Genomic DNA, 23,827 nt, shown 5'->3' on the forward strand with positions numbered 1-23,827 from the left:
TTTGACCTGCGAATAAAAACCAGTTAGACCAATGGTCCTCGCTGGTTAGCTATCATGAAAGCAAATGCGAAAAGAAGCTAGGCCTGAAAATACTCAGGCTTCGAAGGGATTCGAAACCATACTCTCAGATACTAGTTGGGCACAAACGACTGAAATACGTTGCCAGCGAGGCACATTTTAGAGGTTTCTTCTTTCGCGTGTAATTTTAATTTTGCATGGATAAAAGTTTGCTTCTTTTTTTATCTTAGCAAAATATGATTTTTTAATAATCAAATGTTATGACTATATGATTACAACAATGTATAGAAATACAGAAACAGTTACTTCTACTAACTAAAGAGAAAGTTATCGATGATTTTTAAACAGCCTGGATGGTACTATTTAGATCACTGTCTTGTCTTTCAGGGCCTGTAATCTTCCCTATAATGTACTTGTCATCATGAAATATTTTTGTCCATACAAGTTCAGTTCCTTTTTTGTAAAAAGGCAAGAAAAGAAAACTACTTACACAGGTTGTAAACGTACCTCCCTTCCGCCAATAGCTATCCTTCACTCCAGCGATTAAATATAAGATTACAGCTAAATAAAGTATTGTATTAATCAAATATACAAGCAATCGAAAGCACAAGATAATAAGTGCCCCCTTAAATATTAAGTGCACTTGCCCCGGCGCCATATGGCAAATTTTCATTTCATTCAGAACTCCAAGAATCATTGTTACAAAGAACGCATTCAGGGAGAACGTAACGCAAACTGCTACCATAGCTCTAAATTTGTATACGGATGCGACGATTGAGGAACTTGTGCTCTCAATAACATCCCCTATGACAAAGAGCACAAATACAAATAGTAAGGTCCAAAATTTCGGCAAACGAACAAGATTTTTCATCATAGGGCAGAAGCCGGTGAAATGCGGAGATATGAAAACTGCTCCAAGAAAGATCCAACAGTTCACTGTGTCCAAACAATTTAAGGCCATAATCAATCTGGAGTAAGCTTCTGTCATGCCGAAGTAGCGCACAAGCTGTGATGGAAATACGTGAGAGGCATTTTTGGTGCTAGATGATACATTTAAGTAACTCTCCGAAGTGAAAACGGGCGATACTGATTTTCCAAAATAATAAATGAAAGTGAAAGTAACCACTAATTCAGCCAGCAAAAGCAATAAATACATAATCATGGAAAGCATCCGGCCGAGGGAGGGCTTGCAGCAAGTGCACTTTCGTTGACGGTTTGGTTCCATCTCAGTTGATATCATCGAGGCCATCTCCTCCGTCTCATTCATGGTTCTTGGGGAATCTAGGTCAGGGTGGATAAAGTCAATTCATCAGAAACTCCTTCGAAATGAAAAATACTGACAATCCTGACTGAAACGGTCATATTAATCTCAAACGCTACCCAGTAGACCATGACCGAGACAATACTCGAATCGTAATTAACCGAGATACGCCAAAACATGTCAATATGTCACTGAAATATCCCTTGGCACTTACCCAAATCTAATTGCTGTGCAGTGAGAATAAACCCAAATCAGCTTGGTCAATATGTTCGGAAGATTTCTAGAAGACGATAAAAAGAACAAAGAAATCAAGAAATGATTAACTGAAAAGGTAGTACTAAGTTCACAATTAGGCTATTAATTTGACGATTTTACATTTTGCTTATCCCTTTCCACGACGATATTAGCTCAACTTCACTACAATCTTAGCTTCGAGACACGCTTCTACCGTCCAAATACACCGAGGTTTTCGTTCTGAGAGAATATTACGGTACGACTGAATTCCTCTTCGAAGCTTCATCTTACTTACCGTCTGTTGGCCTGGAGAAACTGAGCGGTTTATTTTGCCGTTGTGCTCATGTCACGAAAATTCACTCCGCTTCGTTTCAGTTCTTGATTTTAACGTCATGAAAATGAAACAAAATGAGTATTTCATATTGATTATCCCATAAACTACACTTATTCATGCGACTATAATATGAGCGAAATAGCTGAAATAAAACTGTACCAATCGGATATATCATTTCTTCCGCTTTGGTTGTCTGGGTTGCAGTTTGATTGAATTTCAGTTCTACTGAGGCATAAGTGATCTGAATATTTTCTATCGCCGCACTGATCATAAAGCCGCTGAGTCACGTCATGAAAATGAAACAAAATGAGTATTCCGTGATGATTATCCAACAAACTTCACTTATTCATGCGACTATGGTAAGAGCGAAATAGCTGAAATAGAACTGTGCCAATCGGATATACCATTCCTTCCGCTTTCGTTGTCCGGGTTGCAGTTTGATTGATTTTCGGCTCTATTGAGGCATAAGTAATCTGAATATTTTCTATCGCCGCACTTTACCTCTTGGTACTTGTTCAAATAAAAGCCTTCATCCGCAGAAAATTCAATGATATTCTAAGATGCGAAGAGAACCATTAATGAGGTCGCCTTTGCTCTTGCTGAGCTGTTCTGGAAATCAAAGCGAAACTGAATTCAATCCGGGACTTCCTCCGAAAACGTTTGCTCAAATATAGTTCATTACATCATATGCACGATTGTCGGTTGCCAAGGGTTTTCCTCCCGCAACTCTGATGCGCGCTGGCGCAGAAATCGTCAGCGGCAGTTAGCACGAAAAGTAAAGGCCTATTCAAAAATGGCGGCAAATAATGACAGCACGAGCGCATCAAACAAACTCTGTTTAGGGCATTACGGCATGGAGGATGAGACAGAGAGAGGAGACCGGTTTGGAATACCAGCTCCGTAGAGATGAAGTTCTCCACGGAGAAAGAATGGTTGAGGAGGGTTCGTTTCGCAGAAAATAAGCCTAATTACGGGATGAGAGACCTTGATCCCGTGTTGGAAGAACTCACAGGCAACAAGCTGGAGCTTGTAGGTCCCCTGGTGGATGGCTTCCTTAAGGAGATTGGGCTCTCTATTAATGCGAAGCTCGCTCGCTCTAGAATGACCGGTCTTATGGCGCCCATCACTCTCTTTATGCCATTTCAAATCTTTAAACATATCTGGGTTTTAGTACAAGGCTACGGGGGAAGCGCGGACACAACCAAGAATGGTGAGAGAATAACGCTAACTTTCCAAAGGCTCGACGCTGCAGAAAAAATTTGGTCTCCCGCGAGGTTTCAAGGAGAGAATTTTCTCAAGAAGCGGCACTTCGAGAAAATCCCCGAGGATGGTCGCGTGCTTCAAAGTTGTAGCGGCAAGTCAATTGTTGTTGTTACACAAACTACGCCGCTTCAAATAGTTTATTTAACAAAACAACAAAGGGTAGTAACCATATTTTGCGTGCAGCGCTATGATCGAGAAGGATTTGCAAAGGACTCAAATTTGCAAAAGCTATTGAATTTGAACACTATCTAACAGTAGGACTTGCTAATGTTTTGTTAGGGCCTATTTACACGGTACGACTTTGTCGCATGCGACAAGCTTACGACAGGCTTACGACACGAATTGTTTCGTGTAAATCAAACCTACAACTCGCTTACGACTCTTAAGTCATGTCGTAGGCCTGTCGTAAGCTTGTCGCATGCGACAAAGTCGTGCCGTGTAAATAGGCCTTAAGTCTTCTTGAGGGGTATTAGTGGAGTTTCTGCCAAAATATTTCACGAGAGCAAGTTTTACGATTATTATAAGCAAAACCGCTTCAGCCAAAAAAAGCAATAAAAAAAGGCGAAGAAAGAAATGGCGACAGTTGAATTGTTCACAGAGTCTGTGTTGGCGACTTTTTCAATTGGCCTCGCCTACTAGCGGTGTGTCCTCATCGGCAGGGAAGCTGTTTGCTGTGTATTCAGAATTTTCCGAGCTGTGACCTGCATCTGTTGGCATGTTTGCTTGAAAAGAAACAACACAAAGTAAATTTATAAATAAATATATATATATATATATATATATATATATATATATTAATTGTCATTATATATCTTTGTCCTAAGACAAAACCACAATCATAGGAGGGAGCTGAAGTGAGGTAAAGGAACTGATCTGAGTTCTGAAACACGACGTTCCATGTAAACACAACAGAAAATTGGTCATGCGCTTTCATGGTCACCAGAATGATAGGTGGGCGTCCATTTTATCTCTCAGGGATATTCTCATGATCCAGCATCTGCATGTAGTTTGGAAAAGGGCAGGCAAGAAAGCCTTGTGCGGAGACGTCACGGCTCATATGAGAAGTAGATTGATTAAAGAATATTAGTACAGATGGAGTCGATTCTCAAACGCTGCGTACACAGCTGTTTGTAACTCAAAAGTGCATGGAAGATCTATGAACTGATGAAAATGTTAGGATACTACAAACTTGGAGAAAACATTACCACTATAAAACAAAATTGGAGAAAAAACACCACTTACGCAGTCCTTGAATGAAAAATGTCCTTTCAACTATTGACACGTCTTCTGTGAAGCGATTCCTGTACAATATTAAAAATATATAACTTTGAAGTCAAGCTAAAGAAACCCAAGGATCCGTAACGAGAGCCTTATGATAGCCTTATGATAGCCTTATGATAGCCTTATGATAGCCTTATGAAAGCCTTATGATAGCCTTATGATAGCCTTATGATAGCCTTATGATAGCCTTATGATAGCCTTATGATAGCCTTATGATAGCCTTATGATAGCCTTATGATAGCCTTATGATAGCCTTATGATAGCCTTATGATAGCCTTATGATAGCCTTATGATAGCCTTACGATAGCCTTACGATAGCCTTACGATAGCCTTATGAAAGTCTTTCGTTCTTAAAACGCGTCAACGGAATCATTTGAAAAAATCCACTGATGAAATTACCATGTAACGACGTCTTCAGTTTGGGATTCAACCTCGGTAACTGAGCTTAGGATGAGACAAAAACACTTGAAGGGTAAGGAAATGAAACCTTTGTGTCGAATATGGAAAGCTATATTAAAGAGCTACAAGTCTGCAGTGTTGGAGTGTTCTTCTTTCCAGCTATTTTCATGTATTTTTCTTTTTTTTTTTCATGCGTTGTGTTTTCTCTTTTCCATCAGAACGTACTGCGTGACGGAACTAAGGGGTAGCATCAGATAAATTACACCGGCATAATTTTGGCCGTAATACAGTCACAGCATCGAGCATAATGCGGGCTTAAGGACTAAACTTCTCAAAAATTCCCTTGATGTAACATTTCAAGGAGAGATAAATTCTGAACAATTTCAACGGTGAGCCTCCTTCTTTTGCTTTCACTTAAGGAATTTGATCCAGTAAAATATTTTATGCTTTTTCCCCCTATCCAGCTTGCTAAGTAACCAAAATACTGGGCTGCATCTCCCGGGTTCGTTTACTGGGCACATAAAAATCACACAAACACATTGGTCTGGAGTAAAAATGGCTGAGGGCAAAGGCCCAAAGCCGGTTTAATCAGTAATCAAAACTGAATCAATTATTACCCAAAATATTTGAATCTGGGAAAAATAGCTTGCCCAGTAAAGGTGAGGGCTGAAAAACAACGCCAAAGCAGCATGACGCCGGTCATGCTGCCGCCCCACCCAAGGGAAATGCAGCCCACGAATTACATGGCAACACATATAGTTATAAAAGACTAGAGAATGTGAACTGCTGCCCTTGCAAATCAGTTGAAGGTGCTATTTAAAGACAAGAAAACAAACGAAAATTACATACAATGTAGGGAGATGAGGTACTGCTGCCCTTGCTAATCAGCACCTCATATCCCTTCTGAAATGCAAGTACAGAAAAAAGGGGGTGGGACTGCTGCCCTTGCTAATCAGTCCCATTCATTTCTGTTAACTCTTGCATAAAGAAGTATAATAAATTATTGAAGAAACAAATAATCATGACATCCTCATTCATCGTTCTTGGGGAATCTAGGTCTGGGTGGATAAAGTCAATTCATCGGAAACTCCTTCGAAAATGAAAACTACAAACAATCCTGACTGAAACGGTCACATTAATCTCAAACGCTACCCAGTAGACCATGACAGATTTCAATACATTGCAATACTCGCACCCCTTAACCAGGCATGTCACGCATCTTGCACTTCACTTCATGTATTTATTTAAAGAAATATAAGGTTTACAAAACTTCATGTCCTGCAAATAGCTACAATGCTAATCTAGGCAGGACAAGACTTTAACTAAAGGCGTTATTAAATAACATAAGAAAAAAGAAAAGAAGAAATACAAAAACATACAGAAAGAAACACCTTACATATAAATTCAAGTACAAAGGATTTTGTTATTTGAAAAAGACTAAAATTACAACTAGAGGTATATACAATATATCAGGTTAACTTCACAAAATATTCTATTAAAAAATTAACATTCAAATAATTATCTTCATTACCTAGAACATTAAGGAGTAGTGATTTAATTTTTTTACGAAAATTAGAAACGTTGAGAGTCTTAACAGAAAGTGGAATAGAATTCCAAATAGACACACCGATTCTAGTAAAAGATTTTTTCATTTTTTCGGTTCTAGAGAATTTGACAGAGAAGCATTCTTTTGCAGATAATCGCGTATTATAATGATGTTCTGTATTGATTTTCGCAAACTTATCGAGAAGACTTTTAGGAGCTGTCTTAGCATGAACGTCATACATTAAATAGTTTAACTGTTGAAAGAACGAAGACTGCAAAGGAAGGCAGTTTGATTCAATAAAAAAAGGGATTGCATGGTCTCTGGGTTTAGAAAAATAAATCAAACGCAGAGCACGTTTTCGCAGAACAAGTATCTTATTGAGGTAGGTCTGTGGACAGTTGCCCCATGCACAGATACCATAATTTAAATAAGGAGAAATAAGTGCATGATATAAATTCAAAAGAAGACGCCGTGGAATTTAATGCCTCATTTTAGCAATTATTCCAACCGATCTACTAATTTTGTGACAGATAAAGTCAATATGATGCTTCCATGATAGTTCAGAATCAATCATTATACCCAAATATTTAACAAAGTCCTTCATCTCTAGAGTTACTCTAGTATTTAAAGTTGGATTAAAAATCTTAATTTGAGGAATGAAAGGCATTCTTTTTTGGTGGGGACGAAAAATGACATAATTAGACTTTTTGACGTTGAGCGTTAGTTTGTTAGCATTAAGCCATTCGCTTACTTTCTCAAGTTCATTATTGACAGTTAGTTCAAGAGTACGTAAGTTGTCATTTGCATAAGTTAGACTTGTATCGTCTGCGAAAAGATAAAAATTAAATTCCTTGGAAGATTTATGGATGTCATAAATATATAACAAAAATAACAAGGGTCCAAGTACAGAGCCTTGAGGTACTCCACATACGATCGTTTCAGTTTCAGATATGCATTTGTCTATTTCAGTAGACTGTCGGCGATCTGAAAGATATGATCTAAACCAAGAATTTATAACTCCTCTTATTCCATAGTGTTCAAGTTTTGTCAAAAGAATCTCATGGTTAACAGAATCAAATGCTTTCTTAAGATCTATAAAAATTCCACATGAGTACTTTCTATTGTCCATATTAGAATGTATGGTGTTCACAATATCAAGAATCGCGTGCTGGGTACTATGTTTATTGCGAAAGCCATATTGTAAATCATAAAGAATATCATTCTTGTCTATAAACTTTATCACTCTACGATATAAAATTTTCTCAAATAAACGATTATAAATTGATAACAAAGAAATTGGCCGATAGTTTTCAGTTAACGTCTCGTCTTTACCCTTATAAACTGGAATTACTTTTGCATATTTAAGTTTTGCAGGGTAAACCCCAGTTAGTACAGAGTGGTTAAAACTTTTGGTTAATGGTATGGATATGACTGATTTGGCAAGTTTTAACAGTTTAACAGGGGTAGAATAAAGCCCCAGGGCTTTATTGTATGGCAACAAGCTAATTTCTGTTTCAATTTCTTGCGGTATAATTAGAACAAAATAAAAACTGTTCTGCAAAGGCGGATCAAGATATTCAGAAAAAGTAGTGTTACCTTCAGGAATATTGGTTGCAAGTTGATGCCCTATTGACGAGAAGTATTTGTTGAGTGTGTTACCAATCGTTTTAGGATCATCTGATAAAACGCTATGCTCGTTAGAACGAATGAAGTTAATTCTTTTTGATTTTTTCCTTTTCTTCGCATCTCCTAATATTTCGTTAATACCTTTCCATGTCGATCGCGTATTTTTTATGTTAGAGTCAAAAAAACCTTTGATAGTGACGTTGTTTACTCAATCGAATAAGGGTTGTCAACTTATTTCTATATATTTTATATTTCGGCCAGTTTGATTCAAAGAACAATTTATTCTTCAATTTATTCTTCATGCAACGCTCTCTACCCGTGACTAACATAGATCAGCAATTATCACAATAATAGAACATTAATAATCGGGGAAAAAAAGCATAAAAATCCTATTCGCGAGCAAATATTTTCTGTGTTCTGAAATTTGTTAGGAATGGTGGTAGGGATTTTGGTGATAGTAATGGGGGAGGGGAGGTTGTGGGTCTCTTAAAAGCTGTTATTACGTTGAGCAAATTTCGAGTATATATAATTTATCTGACCAATCTAAAGGGACTGCAGTGAAAGCGTCACAAACCAAAAATTTCACGCCATGTTACTAATTTTGTTAATCTCTCCAATCGCATCCACCCGTGTAAGCCTGTCATTTATTTAAACAAGGTATAACATCCAAAATTTGGTGGACAAAATGACTTGTTTGTGTTCGTGGTAAGTGGATTTCTATAGAGCAGGTTGTGCCTCAAACACGATCGCATATAATCGCATAAAGAAGATTATCTTAACGTAACGCCATGTTACTAATTTTGTTCATCTCTCCAATCTTCCTTAGCATGAAGCGGCTAGGAGTATTGCTACTCCCCCCTGGATGGGATGCTATTCCATCGCAGGGTTACCCCAAGCATATTTGCTGGTACCCATTTGTACACCTGGGTGAAGAGAAGCACTGTGAGAGTAAAGTGTCTTGCCTAAGAACACAATACAATGACCCCGGCCTGGGCTCGAACCCGGACCACTAAGCTAACTTGATTAATTGATAAATTGAGCTAACTTGATCCTCTTGTTCTCTTCTACCTATTAACTTTTGCTGAATAGTTTTGAGAGTTTTTCCCTTCTACAAAAAAATTTTTCAATATGCGATGTAAAGATTCATCCAAACGTTGACCATTTGCTATCTCAACTTTTCATTCAGTTATCGTGAAACTCGGTGGAAGGTTAATTCTTACGTGAAATTGAAAGACGATTATTTCAATATTGGCATTAATATTTGCATTCTGGGATATATTAAGTTGAAAAAAAGTCTATGACTTAACAGGAATTTTCGAGCACAAGGAATTTCAGTTTCGAGCTTGCGTTTTGTCGTTTCTGAGGTTCTCTTCCATGTTCAAGGCCTTTTTAAAATGCGAACATTTTTCAGCCTGGCCATCAGGATTTCGGCTTTTGCGACCGACGACATTTCAATAACTAGGTATAACTGCCGTCTCACATGAACAGATCTCAAAATTTTACCAAAATTTGGAGATCAACACTCCATCTACTTAGGTTTTTTAAGGTGGCTTAATTGAAGCGTACTAAAGAATCTTTGAAAAATTTCCATCGTTATATTTAGAAAGCCGTTGCGGTGTGTGCAAAGAAAGCCCTTGACGGCGGAAGTATTAAACTTTACTAAGCGCCCAGGAGAAAAAGTACTTACCATTTATCACCGCAAATCGTTATTCAAAGACAAATCCTCCAATATATCCTCGACTTCCTCGAAAAGCTCTTCTTTCGAATAACGAACCTTACGTCGACATCAAATATATAAGGACGAGTATTGCCTTTTTTATAGTTCTTTCTCCTTTTGAAAGAATTTAGGCTGTTGTCTCTATTGTTGTCGCTGACCGAGTTTTCCACGAGAGGAAAATGATTCTCGCAGCGAAGAAAATATAAGTAAGCGCATGAGTGTTCAGTAAACCAATTTAAAAATATTAAAATTAAAACTTGGCTCCGAGGCTTGGGGAAATAAAGAAAAGAAATCACATCGAGGTTGAGGGATGAATGATATATTTCTTTTGTTTTCCCCCCCCCCCCCCTCCCCTCCTCCAGCCTCGGAGCCATCTTAGAATTTTAATACATTGAAACGAGCGTATCAATGACCTTTCAGTGTCACGTAATGCTGACAAATGTTTATTACCAGCTTTCATTGAGAGTCTCTTTTGCTTTTTCCCATTCATTAGACAGTACCTCACTCAAAGCTATTACAAATCATCTCCGTCGTTTCAAGCAGCAGAAAATGGGATGATACCTGGTGGAGTGGGGTACAGACTATACTTTGATGTTGCTATGCTTACATAACCTTGCATTGTTTTCTTTGACTTGCATACAAAATACTGTTCATTTGACCTGCGAATAAAAACCAGTTAGAGCAATGATCCTCGCTGGTTAGCTGTCATGAAAGCAAACGTGAAAATAAGCTAAGCCTGAAAAAAACTCAGGCTTCGAACGGATTCGAAACCCTACTCTCAGATACTAGTTGGGTACAACCGACTGAAATACGTTGTCAGCGAGGTACATTTTAGAGGCTTCTTCTTTCGCGTGTAATTTTAATTTTGCATGGAGAAAAGTTTGCTTCATTTTTTATCTTAGCAAAACATGATTTTTTAATAATCAAATGTTATGACCGTATGATTACAACAATGTATAGAACTACAGAAACAGTTACTTATACTGACTAAAGAGAAAGTTATCGATGATTTTTAAACAGCCTGGATGGTACTATTTACATCACTGTTTTATCTTTCAGGGCCTCTAATCTTCCCTATAATGTACTTGTCGTCATGAAATATTTTTGTACATACAAGTTCAGTTCCTTTTTTGTAAAAAGGCAAGAGAAGAAAACTACTTACACAGGTTGTAAACGTACCTCCCTTCCGCCAATAGCTATCCTTCACTCCAGCGATTAAATATAAGATTACAGCTAAATAAAGTATTGTATTAATCAAATATACAAGCAATCGAAAGTAGAAGATAATCAGTGCCCCCTTAAATATTAAGTGCACTTGCCCCGGTGCCATATGGCAGATTTTCATTTCGTTCAAAACTCCAAGAATCATTGTTACAAAGAACGCATTCAGGGAGAACGTAAAGCAAACCACTACCATAGCTCTAAATTTGTATACGGATGCGACGATTGAGGAACTTGTACTCTCAATAACATCCCCTATGACAAAGAGCACAAATACAAATAGAAAGGTCCAAAATTTCGGCAAACGAATAAGATTTTTCATCATAGGGCAGAAGCCGGTGAAATGCGGAGATATGAAAACTGCTCCAAGAAAGATCCAACAGTTCACTGTGTCCAAACAATTTAAGGCCATAATCAGTCTGGAGTAAGATTCTGTCATGCCGAAGTAGCGCACAAGCTGTATTGGAAATAGGTGAGAGGCATTTCTAGTGCTAGATGATACATTCGTGGTTTTTAAGTGACTCTCCAAAGTGAAAACGGGCGATATTGATTTTCCAAAATAATAAATGAAAGTGAAAGTAACCACTAATTCAGCCAGCAAAAGCAATAAATACATAATCATGAAAATCATCCGGCCGAGGGAGGGCTTGCAGCAAGTGCACTTTCGTTGACGGTTTGGTTCCATCTCAGTTGATATCATCGAGGCCATCTCCTCCGTCTCATTCATGGTTCTTGGGGAATCTAGGTCTGGGTGGATAAAGTCAATTCATCAGAAACTCCTTCGAAAATGAAAACTACAGACAATCCTGACTGAAACGGTCACATTAATCTCAAACGCTACCCAGTAGACCATGACAGAGACAATACTCGAATCGTAATTAACCGAGATACGCCAAAACATGTCGATATGTCACTGAAATATCCCTTGGCACTTACCGAAATCTAATTGCTGTGCAGTGAGAATAAACCCAAATCAGCTTAGTCAATATGTTCGGAGAAGTTCTAGAAGACGATAAAAAGAACAAAGAAATCAAGAAATGGTTAAATGAATACTAATAATAAATAATACTAAATTCACAATTAGGTTATTAATTTGACGATTTTACATTTTGTTTATCCCTTTCCATGACGATATTAGCTCAACTTTACTACAATGTTAGCTTCGAGACACGCTTCTACCGTCCAAGTACACCGAGGTTTTCGTTCTGAGAGGATATTACGGTACTTTGGAGGTTTTCAACACGACTGAATTCCTCTTCGAAGCTTCATCTTACTTACTGTCTGTTGGCCTGGAGAAACTGAATTGTTTATTTTGCCTTCGTGCTCATGCACGAAACTTCACCCTGCTTCGTTTCAGTTCTTGATTTAACCCCTGATCATACCACCGCTGAGTCACGTCATGAAAATTAAACAAAATGAGTATTTCGTATTGATTATCCAATAAACTATTCTTATTCATGCGACTATGATATGAGCGAAATAGCTGAAATAGGACTGTACCAATCGGATATACCATTCCTTCCGCTTTGGTTGTCTGGGTTGCAGTCTGATTGAACTTCAGCTCTATTGAGGCATAAGTAATCTGAATATTTTATATTGCTGCACTTTACCTCTTGGTCTCGTTTAAATAAAAGCCTTGATCTGCAGAAAATTAAATGATTTTCCAAGAAGCGAAGAGAACCATTAATGAGGTCGCCTTTGCTCTTCCTGAGCTGTTGAAAATCAAAGTGAAACTAAATCCAATCCGGGACTTCCTCTGAAAAAGTTTGCTCAAATATACTTCATTACATCATAGGCTTAATATAACGGATGGTGCCCTTGCCTCTTTGTTTTAAGGTAATTAAGCTGAACTTGGCTGGTAAATTTCTCATTTTTCCAGAAAGTTAGATAGATGACAGCCGGAGCAAAGAACAGGTAGAAAAGGTAAAGTCTCCCTTGAATGCGCATTTTCGATTTTTTTTTCTTTGACCGCGACAGATAAAAAAGAGAAATTCTTGAACTTTGACTATTCCGCTTGAGCCGATAGAAAGCTGCGCTTTTCGCTAAACAGGCTTCACTTTTGATTTTGTGGCAACTCTGATTCTGTTTTTGACTTGTTACCGCGACTGGAAATGAAGAAGAAGTTCTCGCTCTTTGACACTGCGTTTGAGCATCCAACCACAAAAAAAGCTGCAATTTAATGTTCCCATAAAATCAAAGGTAGTTACAACTTTTAATCTCTCTATGAACAACAGATGCTCGTGGTGAAATCTTAGGTTGCAGGTGGATCGTATCAGCCATTGAGGTATGTCTCTCGTCTCTCTCGTGGAAGCGGGTCGATCCAGAAGTACGTACTGTTTGTGATAACAAAAAAGAAAAAACACAAACACTTCGGCAAGAAAATATATGTTAAGCAGTTAAACACGTAACTTAGTTCGGAACTGGAACTACTATCGTCATCGTACAAACATTCAGCATTTCAATCACAATTCCAGCAATGCTCAACTTAGTAAAATTACCATGCTTACCATTACACTCATCTTTTAAGACTTCCAAAGTTATATTGATTACGTCAGATGACAAATTAAGCATAAGAAAAAGTATCAGAGTCCAAAACTTTGCGATATAAATCAGCCTCTTCAGAACTATGGAGAAATTAACAAACCGTAGTGTTCCCACAATAACTGACAGAAGAATTCAGCATTTTAATGTTTTCTATAGATTTAAAAGCGATATCAAATGCATGAAACATTTCTCTTGAGCTTTGGTTGAATAGCTTCGTCACCGGTAAAGACAAGTAGAAGTCTGGAGATGTTTCGTTTGATGCTTACCCATCATGAGTCAAGTCCTTTGCACATTTCACTTTCCAAGAATACAGTGGAATCACCGTGAGCCAAAAGTAAGTTATGCGTAAAATAAACGTAACCACTTCAACTAAGAGAAAGAGAAAATAGCCTATTAAACCGAAACACCGAGGGAAGAAATATCGGCAGTATTTGTATGGTGAACTCAATTCTCTGCCGCTTTGAGTCGGTGGAGTAGTTTCATCTGGGGCGCTGATGTTTCGATGGTCGTCTGCTGTCATAATGTTTGAGCTGTGATCTTCGTTTGATTGCATGATGTTTGAGTGGAAATAACCTTTTCTAAAAAGTGTTTAAAATTAAGTAATGAATAATGAAGATGAATAAGGGGGAAATTTCTTGAGAAACTGTGATACTGCGCCGGTAAGAAGTATAGCAAGATACAGTCGAACCTGTATTAAGCGGTCATCCACCGAAAAAAAACGAGGTTATCGCTAAATACATGTTGACCGACTCACATAGGCTCCACAAAATTGGGGGAATATAAGAAACGATGAATTTCATGCCATAATTAACCACTCGTGTACAAAAACTCACCCAAACATATTATTGACATAATCATTGATTTCGGGAGAGAAATCAGGATTCAATCACGCTACAAAAATTATTTTTAGTTTATTTGAGCGGTTCCGCTTTCAGTGGCCGTTCAATACAGGTGGTGGACAATACCAACTACTGGGACTCAATAAAGGGTGACCGCTTAATAGAGGTGACAGTAGAGGGGAAAAATTACAGTGATCAGTTGAGGGGAAAATTACAGTGATTAAGAGAAAATAAATTCGGGACTTTGACTACTCACCGCTTAATACAGAGTGACAGCTTAACACGGTGCCGCTTGATACAGGTTCGACTGTGTAAGATCTTAGCGCGTGGAATGTTGTATATTGTTAATTATAGGGTGTTCCCAAAATTTTTGTTGCTGTTTCACGTTGTCTCAATTAGTGTTTTTTCCACTGGTTATTTAGTTTATTTTCTTTTCCATATCGCATACTTTCGTTTATTATTGTTTCATTCGTTATTATTGGCGTCGATTACATTTTCAGGTAGTCGTTTCGCATACATTAATTTCAGTTTTTCCTGCGTATATAAACTAAGTTTTCTCTGTTCAGGAGGCCTTTTTTTTTCTCTGTAGTCGCGCTAGTCGCAGTTCGCTTTCGAACAGTACTCACGTTATTCTTTTCGTCTTCGGACAGTGTTTTCACGTCAAATCCAGTTTATGAGTAATCGTAACAATGTAAGTATCGTCATTTTAAGTTGGCTGTCTTTCTTCACCTTTACTTGTAATTTTTATTTTTTAGTTTCAACCCTCATCGTTCTCCTACCTAATCTGCGATACAACTGAGAGCTGGTCATTATGTTGGTTCTTAATAAACTCGGGAAGTGATGAATCCACGAGTGCGAATATATGAAAATCATTTGAATTGGAGGTCAAATGGAAAACTGTTGAAACCCGAGTCGCCTTTATCAAAACTATATATAGCTGCTTGTCATGCTTGGCTTGTCCTGAAAATTGCATTATTGCATTAGTTTCTATAGTGGAGAGCTATCGAATTAGTCGGTACACATTTTAAATACGTTAAACAGCACCTAAAACGGTTTAGACTATAATTACCTGATTCAATATGAAGAAAGAGAGTTATTCAGCTGATGCCTCCTGTTGGAGCCAATAGCTGAAAAAAGCACACACTACGATATGATTTGGATGACCCTCGGAAGGTGGAGTGATTGACTAAAGATTTCTTTAGAGCTTTTCATAAGAAATGAATTTGCACTCACATCTCCCTTGTTGAAATAAAGATAATAATAATAATTGTGATAATGATAATAGTAATAATGAAAATGAGCATAAAATCTAGTAAAACAATTATTTTATTATCGTTTATAACGTTACAGTCATTGGATAAAATATGGACTGGACCTTTGGACCCTTGGACTATTTTTTTTGGACTATTTTTTGGATCATTTTTTTGACTTTTTCTTTTACCCAATATGTTTTTGGACCACTTTATCTGGGGGGGACACACCATTAGTACTCAGGGAGTGATGGGATGCAGTCAATCAGTACTTAAGGAGGGGTGAGAGGGTGAGAGGCAGATTGTTATTACTTAAGGAGTGGTGGGAAGTGGTTATAGAAGTAAATGCTACTGATTGATGGAGTATTTACTGGATCATACAACTCTTTTTTAGACTGACTATTTTATTGCCAAAATTAAAATTTTTGAGCTGGGCTGTTACGCTGGGCTGGGCTTTTGTCATGCGAATGCGAAACAGCCACCGAAACACTGGACTTCAACTGTTATTGAAGATATGACCAATTCGCGTTTTTGATCCTTTTCCCTCTGTATGGACAGTATATCATTAGTAGAGTTGTCTATCTTCCTTTTGTCATTGATTTTATCAGACGACAGAGATGACGGAATTTCTGGTGTTTGGCCCTTAATTAGCAACATAGAATTCACATGCGCTATCACAATTTTAACGTTTGCACCTTCACTATAAAAACCTTGTTGGTACAATCGTACGGGGCAATCTTCTCTTTTCAGATACACAGTTTTGCGGCTTAAAGTTAAATGTCATATCACACATTCCACTTACGATATCAATACAATATCAGCAAGATAAGGGACGAGAATAAAGAAAAATATCAATTTGGGAATAACTGGTGGATCCAATACTAAATTCTCTGGACTAACTTTACAAGAATTGTATGGTTGACAGCAAGGAGAATTACAAATTTGATTGGGGAGTTAAAGGGTTAAATAATAGGTTTGCCTTTTATGGCTCAATGGCGCAATTCGTCTTTCACATAGCCGATGCACTAATTCATTAAATCCACACACGTGGAAATCACAGAATTACCTTTTTCGAAAAGTACAGATTTCTAATTCACAAATGAAGCAATTCCCTCTCGCAAAATAACAATTTGAGTTAATCTCACAAATAACATTTTTTCATTTTGTTTCGTTTCGCAAATTACATTAAGCTTTCCCAAAGACAATGAAAAAACGACTTCGATGTTTTGCAATGACTCGAGAGAAAACGAAATGTCTTTCCAATTTCTGAAACAAGTGTGTGCTAGCTGCAGGCCAATTCAAAATATTATGCAAAAACGAGGAAAAAACCGAATTGTACAAATAAATTTAAAGTGTGTGGGCTGTGAGGAAATGGGTAATGATAACTTTTCTGTCAACACCTGTTATATCACCTTTTGTTGTATTTACTGTTATCGATAAACAATAATTGACGCATTACTAATAAACAGTAATGTCCAGTCTTTCATATCGCTCTACCGCAATATCTCTCCGATCAGTTAGCACGCCTGCAGAAGCGAGCATAATAAGCATTAATGATTTATCTTATAGAGAGGCTTCAGAAGTTTTTAACATTCCTACCTTGTATGACAGGAGACAGGGGATTGGCAACTCAATGCTTTATCGACTACTTCCGCCACCTTACCTTGGCACGTTGCGAACACGGAAAAATCGCAAGTTCCAAGTCCCACGTTTTAAAACCAATCGTTTAGAGACAGTTTTATTGTAAGCCATTGCCGATAGCACGTCCTTGTGCAACTCATATATATTAATTGATCTGATTTTGAATAATTTTAGTTGTATCTTGATAAATTTAGTGTTTACATAATGATAAGCTTTATTATTGTCAAATTCTTATGAATTAACCTTCTTAATTTATCATTATATAATTTATATATGTTATTTGCCGGCTGGGAGGTCCGTATGGTGAAAAGCTGTGACCGAGGTCTTGAAAATACTGCCCGAGGCCGTAGGCCGAGGGCAGCATTTTCAAGACCGAGGTCACAGTTTTTCACCATACGGACCGACCCTTAGCCGGTAAATAACATATTTATTGTTTTTAAACTTGACGAAATTCTTTCCGATAGAACCCGAATGACTTATGGCCGTAAATACGGCAAGATCTTCCATAAACTGAACAATTTTTGAGTGAGTAAATGGTAGTTAAAATAGAGGTGATGCAAATTTAAGAGAGATTCCTCAGCGAAACATTTTCATTTCCGTAACGATAAAGGTGATTTAAAAGGCTTCCAAACAAACTTTGAAACATTATTTTTACAAGTATCTGTCACAATCTGACACCTGTCAATTAGAGAGCGCACAAGAAAAAAAAATCGTAGGAACATTTGAAAACCAACAGAACTAGTTTGGCAAGGACTGTCACGACAATGTTTTCTTAAAAATCAGTTAATGATCTAACGGAAAGTATTATTTACTCTCATCGACCATTCATTCATGTACGAAGATTTACCTCTGTTCATTAAGTAAACGGCGAGGAAAGTAATTGTGAGTAAATTCAATTTTTTATTTTGAAGTTGTGGGAGTTTGCTCGTTTGTTTGCTGTAATGGCGTGTTTAACTCTGATCTTTCCTTCACAAAAACTAAATTCGAACGGCACACTCCAACGAGACACAAGGGAATTTAATGCAGCCTTTTCTCAATTCCTTCAATTTCTGTTGTGCAATTTAAGGTACAAATGTCCAAATTGAACGGAATTGGAAAGACTCACCAGGAGCGTATATTTGTTGTAGAACTTAAATTAAAACTTCGCTCGCTTTTTTTTTACTATGAACAAATTGCTCGAGAAAATTCAGATATTAAATGAATGAAAGTTCCATCGTTCAGTTTAACTGTAACCAAATACCTCACATTTCAACTTTCTGGGTACTTTTTGTGAACGATTAAAATTAATTGCAGACGGTTTTTAGGCCGCTTGTCAACCAACGTAATGACACTATTGTTTATACAAATTCATTCTGAAACCAATATTTTTCTGTCAACCAAAGTGATTTGATAGAGAGAAAAGGGAGGATTCATAAGTTATTTATCGGCTTGAGGTAGTGACCGACGTGTTTGCTTAAAAATACTGCCCAGCCGGAAAACGAGGTATATTTATGAAAAATGACAACGAAAGTTGTGATGTACTCGGCGACTCAAGAAAGCGTTACCGTGGCCCGTGGGCAGAGATAGGAAAATACTGACCGGGTAAAGAACCAATCAGATTGCAAGATTCGTTACCGTGCCCTCTGAAAAAACAATAAATAGTTATAATTAATTTACGTTTTACATTTGTAAAAATTATCGTAATTCAGCCCTCGGGCTACAGGGTAATTTTAATAAAACTATCTATCTATCGAATTGTCATATTACCTTGTGTACTTTAAAGACCCAGCTCCTTATGTATTTGATTTTTATGAGCTTCATAGAGGGAGTCTTTGTTTCTTGATAAATGCGCCTTGCAAGAGAGCGGAGCTGCCATAAATTTCTATATTTAAGTTCATCCCATGCTGTATGCACAAATGGAGGAAGAAATTTCCTCACAATGTTCGACAAGATGACAGTTTCGCAAGAAGCTACCATTCAAAAGTACCGCTAAAGTATCAGAGCCGGTAGCAATTGACCTTATAATAGCAAAACGTGATAAATAATCTCTTCCTGCAATTTGCATTACTTAAGCCGCTAATTAATGCAAAAAAAAAAAAAGATAAAAAACGGAAGAGTGGGCGTACTCCATGAAAACTCCCGCGCGATAACAAAACTCTTGATTCACACACTTTGTTCGCACCTTTGGGAATAGTTATTTTCGTTAAACAATAAATGCAAAATGAGTTATCTTCCTAGAACGAACAGTGATCGAAAATCATTGAGCGTAAAGTTATTACAACATTGAAATTGTTTAAATTGCAGATCATTCGATCTGTCCTGCCGAGACTTATACAACCCGTCAATTGTTTCATTGGGCTTCCCCGGTGAACATTGATCTTGTGATTGCACAGTTACACCTCCAAGATACCGAATTTGTCGGGCTAATTCTCGGATGAATGCGAGCTTTCTCACCAATCACTGAAAAAGCCGCTATCGCCTTTACTAACGAAAAGGCTAGACCTGTTAACTATGAGATAACCTGATTTGCGAAACAAAACAAAATGAAAAAGTTTTTTTTTGTGAGATTAACTCAAATCGGTAATTTGCGAAAGGAAAGGGAAATACCTCATCTGTAATTTTCGAAAAAGGTAATTCTGTAATTTGCACTTGTGTGGATTTAATGAATCAATGCAGTGGCTATGTGAAAGAAAAATTGCGCTCTTAAGTTATAAAAGCCAAAGCTGTTATTTGATAAATTATCCAGCGCTGAAGCTGTGCTGTTTAAATCATCAAAGTATGAAGGGGAATGCGTGACATGACACTCAATCGCGTGTTTAATGTAACAAAAAGGGGGAAATTGTGTATCTGAAAAGAGAGAGGATTACTTTGTACGATTGTACCAACAATTATTTTTTATAGTAAAGGTATAAACGTTAAAATTGCGATAGCGCTTGTGAATTCTATGCTGCTAAGTTAAGAGCCAAGGACCAGAAATTCCATAATCTTGTCGGATAAGGTCAATGACAAAAGGAAGATAGATAAATTTGGTAAGTATATACTGTATAAACAAACGGAAACGCGAAGCAACTAACTGATGGTGCACAAGTCGACTTAACAGCCACACGCATAACTCAACAGTGAAGGATCGTAAACGCGATATTTTCAACAGCAATTAAAGTTTAGTGTTAAAATGGTAGTTTCGCATTCGCATGACAGAAAAAGGAAGAAACGCCGCGGCCCAGCGTAAAAATTTTGACATACAAAAAGTAGGTCGAAAAACCGATTAAAATAATTTATATGATCGAGTAAAAGCTCTATTGACCAATAGCGTTTATTATTTCAACCACCTCCCACACCTCCTTACGTAGTAATAGTCCGTCTCTTACCTCTCCCTGAGTGATAACACCATGCCTCCCACCCCTCCTTCAGTACTGATAGACTGTATCCACCCTTCCCTGAGTTCTAATGGTGTGCCTCCCCCTCCGATAAATGGACCAAATAATGGTTCAAAAAAGTGGTCCAAAAAATGGTCCAAAAAATAGTCCAGTCCTTATTTCACCTCTGCCTAATGTTACATACATTATTATTACCGTCATGAATCGCGCTCATACCAGCTTAATTTCAGCCGGAATATCCTTATCGCGTGGCAAAGGTCGCATGGATATAAAAGTTGTGTTACAAACTTAAATACGACCGCTGTTTCGTTGACAATGACATTTCTATTTACGCGATTTATATCACTACACAAGATGGCAGTGAAGTCTAGTCGGAAACTGAGCACCTTAGTGATCACAATTAACGGGTATTCATTTGGAAAACGATTGGTAATTTACAAAGTCCCTTAAAGTGATCAGGGCAAACCTCATGCGAAACCTGTTTCATCGTGTTGTTGAGCCTTACATCAAAACGCTAACTAGGGACGGCAGAAATGGCTCATACATTGGCAATTTTTAACAGCTTCAAAATCCTCCACTTTGGTCTGCATATGTTCTGCTGCAAAGCGAGGGGGAGACAGCCAGACGACGAAGTGTTGGGGGAAACACTTGTACCTGTGTACAGCAGCCCGCCCGGGCTTTAGTACCGCTGACCGGCTCAGAAAGGAGCTGGTCATACATAGTTTGAAGCTACACTGGTTTGCAGATTTAATGAATGTAACCGAAGAAGTTACAATTCATAGACCCAACGTTTCGACACTCCTGTCTAGTGCCTTCATCAGGGGTGATCTAAACGCTGCAACAAGAGGTCCTTTTATATGATCACTAATTAGCGGCCTTTTTTCTGACGAGGTGTAAATAGGCGTCAGGAAGCAGACCGCCATCGTCACGATTTAAAGGAGCGTGGGCGGAGTTAATGTGCCAAGCCTCCAAACAAAGGCGCTGGTGGTAACGCCGATTAGTAGTGATAATTTTAGAATTATCCCACCCAATTGTATGGTTGGTTAGGCAAGTATGCTCCGATAAAGCTGAATTTTCCTTTTTGCAAAGAAAAACCGCTTTTTGGTGCTCTTTTAACCGTGTACCAAACTGGCGTTTGGTCTGTCCGATGTATTCGTTATCACAGTCATTGCAAGGAATAGAATAAATGGCGTCGGTTCGTTGTTCTTTCGTGACAGGATCCTTAGGTTTGGCGAAAATATGCCCCAAAGTCTGAAAAGGTTTTTGAGCAACTTTAACGTTGTGGCTATTCAAAATTCTCTTGATGGGTTCAGTAACACCCTGTATGTAAGGAATAACAGCAAAACCAGTCGCTGGTTCCCTTTCATCAAAAGCGTTACTATTTGTAACTGGTTTTTGGCAGTTACGGAGAAAAGTTTTTGTATAGCCAATTGCCTTTAGGACATTGGAAACATATTTCCTCTCCTCAGCCTTCGAATCGAGTGATGATGGTAGACAATCAGCCCTCCTAAGTAAAGTTTTGGCTACAGACTTTTTATGGCTAATAGGATGGTGAGAATCGAAAGCGAGGTATTTGTCGGTGTGGGTGGGTTTACGGTAGACACTTGTCTCTAAATTACCCTGAACCCCTCTAGACACATTTAAATCAAGAAAGGTTCAAGGGTGAATTGGATCGACGGCTCTACTGAATTCAAATGCGACAAGAGGCGCTCCGCTTCATTTCCGGATACCGCAGAAATAACATCATCGACATATCGTTTCCAGAAAAAGGGTTTAACCGGTGAAGTGGCTAAGGCCCTTTGTTCCACGTCTTCCATTACCATGTTAGCAATGACAGCAGAAACAGGCGAACCCATAGCTGTACCAAAAACTTGTTGATAGTATGTGCCGTTATATGTAAATTGCGTGGTTTTGAGGCAAAAAGACAGCAGATGAATAATATCCTCCACAGGCAAAGAAGTTCTTTGTCCTAGGGAAGCATCTTCTCTGAGTCTTTCCTCCGCAACCTTAACGGCAAGATCAACTGGGATTTTAGTGAAGAGCGAAACAACGTCGAAAGATACTAATTCTTCACAAGCGTCAAGAGTTTTATCTCTTATGAAATCCGTAAATTCGCAGGAATTTTTGACAGTGTAATCAGTATTCCCAACAACAGGCGACACCAGCTCCTTTCTGAGCCGGTCAGCGGTACTAAACTTGTTGCAGCGTTTAGATCACCCCTGATGAAGGCACTAGACAGGAGTGTCGAAACGTTGGGTCTATGAATTGTAACTTCTTCGGTTACATTCATTAAATCTGCAAACCAGTGTAGCTTCAAACTATGTCTGATTGTCCACCTGGTTGCCGTGTGAACTTTAATATATTTTATTTGCGAGAAGAGCTGGTCATGTTGTGTTGTTTATACGAACGTTCTTATGATGTCGTGGAACATTATTTGCGTATATTTATTTTTATGTAAGTACGTTTTTTACTGTCGTAGTCAGCTATCAGGACATTGCTCAGGCTTTGCCTGCTAATTTAATCCGTTAGAGCAAGCATAGTCGTGTTTGTGTATTATTTGTAGGACTTCTTCATCGCTCCTTACCATTGAACAAAATCAAAACGAGGAGGCCGTGTTTCTTCATATTGAACCTGATGGCTCCTAATCGTAATGGTCACACACGATAATACTGATCAAATAAAGCTCTTAATCATGTAGAACACACCCACAAATATTTTTCTCGTTTAGAGGAATCGAACATCAGACCTGCGGATTCCGCGCCCTGAAGCTCTACCACTGAGCCACAGAGAATTTATAGTTGGCCATTTAAAAAATAAAAGAGAATAAAAAATAGAGAATAGGTTGAGAAATTTATCTAGACCTTCTTAAATCTAATATATGACCAAATTAGGCTGCCTACCCCCTCTTTTTATCTTCGCTGACACAAACCTGGCTGCTTTTTTAGTTGATACCAGAAACTAGCTTGGCAAGAATGTAATAAAAAGTAGGAAAACCAACGCCCAAGCAGCTAAACGTAAATTAAAACACTCTTACGATTTTATTATGAACCAATCTGGGACATGATGCTTGACTGTTGAAGCCCTCTTTAAGATCTAGTTCGTATGTAACGGTGTCTGTTAAATCAAGACTCAAAGCGCAGTTACTTTGACTTTCCATTTTAAAACATAGCGAAGCTGCAGGCGGCATTGTCACTAGTAAGGTATCAAATATACACAATTGTCCCAGATTGGTTAAAATAATGGCGCAAACTGTCTCAATCACGGAGTGCAGTCTGAATGAAAACCAGTGCATTACTG

At 38.0% G+C, this 23,827-nt stretch overlaps 3 protein-coding genes across 4 annotated transcripts; 1 reads left to right on the top strand and 2 right to left on the bottom strand.

Annotated features, from left to right (window-relative positions):
* Window positions 1–235: 235 nt before the first annotated feature.
* Window positions 236–2,487, bottom strand: LOC131775910 (uncharacterized). 2 transcript variants are annotated; one of them, XM_066164955.1, is made up of 4 exons: window positions 2,349–2,487; window positions 1,809–1,890; window positions 1,494–1,559; window positions 236–1,299 (listed from the first exon to the last, which is right to left on the bottom strand). In XM_066164955.1, exon 4 carries the CDS (start codon window positions 1,283–1,285, stop codon window positions 359–361), a length of 927 nt encoding a protein of 308 aa, XP_066021052.1. In that variant the 5' UTR covers window positions 1,286–1,299; window positions 1,494–1,559; window positions 1,809–1,890; window positions 2,349–2,487; the 3' UTR covers window positions 236–358. The 2 variants fall into 2 exon arrangements, with proteins under 2 accessions (XP_066021052.1, XP_066021053.1); XM_066164956.1 differs by lacking the exon at window positions 2,349–2,487 and adding an exon at window positions 2,007–2,334.
* A 266-nt stretch (window positions 2,488–2,753) lies between these two features.
* On the top strand, window positions 2,754–3,362 carry LOC131775912 (uncharacterized). Its single transcript, XM_066164892.1, has one exon. The coding sequence runs from the start codon at window positions 2,754–2,756 to the stop codon at window positions 3,360–3,362; it is 609 nt and encodes a 202-aa protein (XP_066020989.1).
* A 7,315-nt stretch (window positions 3,363–10,677) lies between these two features.
* Window positions 10,678–11,904, bottom strand: LOC131775891 (uncharacterized). Its single transcript, XM_066164957.1, has 2 exons — window positions 11,837–11,904; window positions 10,678–11,647 (listed from the first exon to the last, which is right to left on the bottom strand). Exon 2 carries the CDS (start codon window positions 11,625–11,627, stop codon window positions 10,728–10,730), a length of 900 nt encoding a protein of 299 aa, XP_066021054.1. The 5' UTR covers window positions 11,628–11,647; window positions 11,837–11,904; the 3' UTR covers window positions 10,678–10,727.
* Between the last annotated feature and the right edge of the window lie 11,923 nt (window positions 11,905–23,827).

The sequence above is a fragment of the Pocillopora verrucosa genome, chromosome 4 (assembly GCF_036669915.1).
Source record: "Pocillopora verrucosa isolate sample1 chromosome 4, ASM3666991v2, whole genome shotgun sequence".
NCBI classification, from domain to species: Eukaryota; Metazoa; Cnidaria; class Anthozoa; order Scleractinia; family Pocilloporidae; genus Pocillopora; species Pocillopora verrucosa.

Excerpts from the sequence above, each read along its gene's own strand:
- LOC131775912 (XM_066164892.1), top strand. The coding sequence starts at position 2,754 with ATGAAGTTCTCCACGGAGAAAGAATGGTTGAGGAGGGTTCGTTTCGCA.
- LOC131775891 (XM_066164957.1), bottom strand. The coding sequence starts at position 11,627 with ATGAATGAGACGGAGGAGATGGCCTCGATGATATCAACTGAGATGGAA.
- LOC131775910 (XM_066164955.1), bottom strand. The coding sequence starts at position 1,285 with ATGAATGAGACGGAGGAGATGGCCTCGATGATATCAACTGAGATGGAA.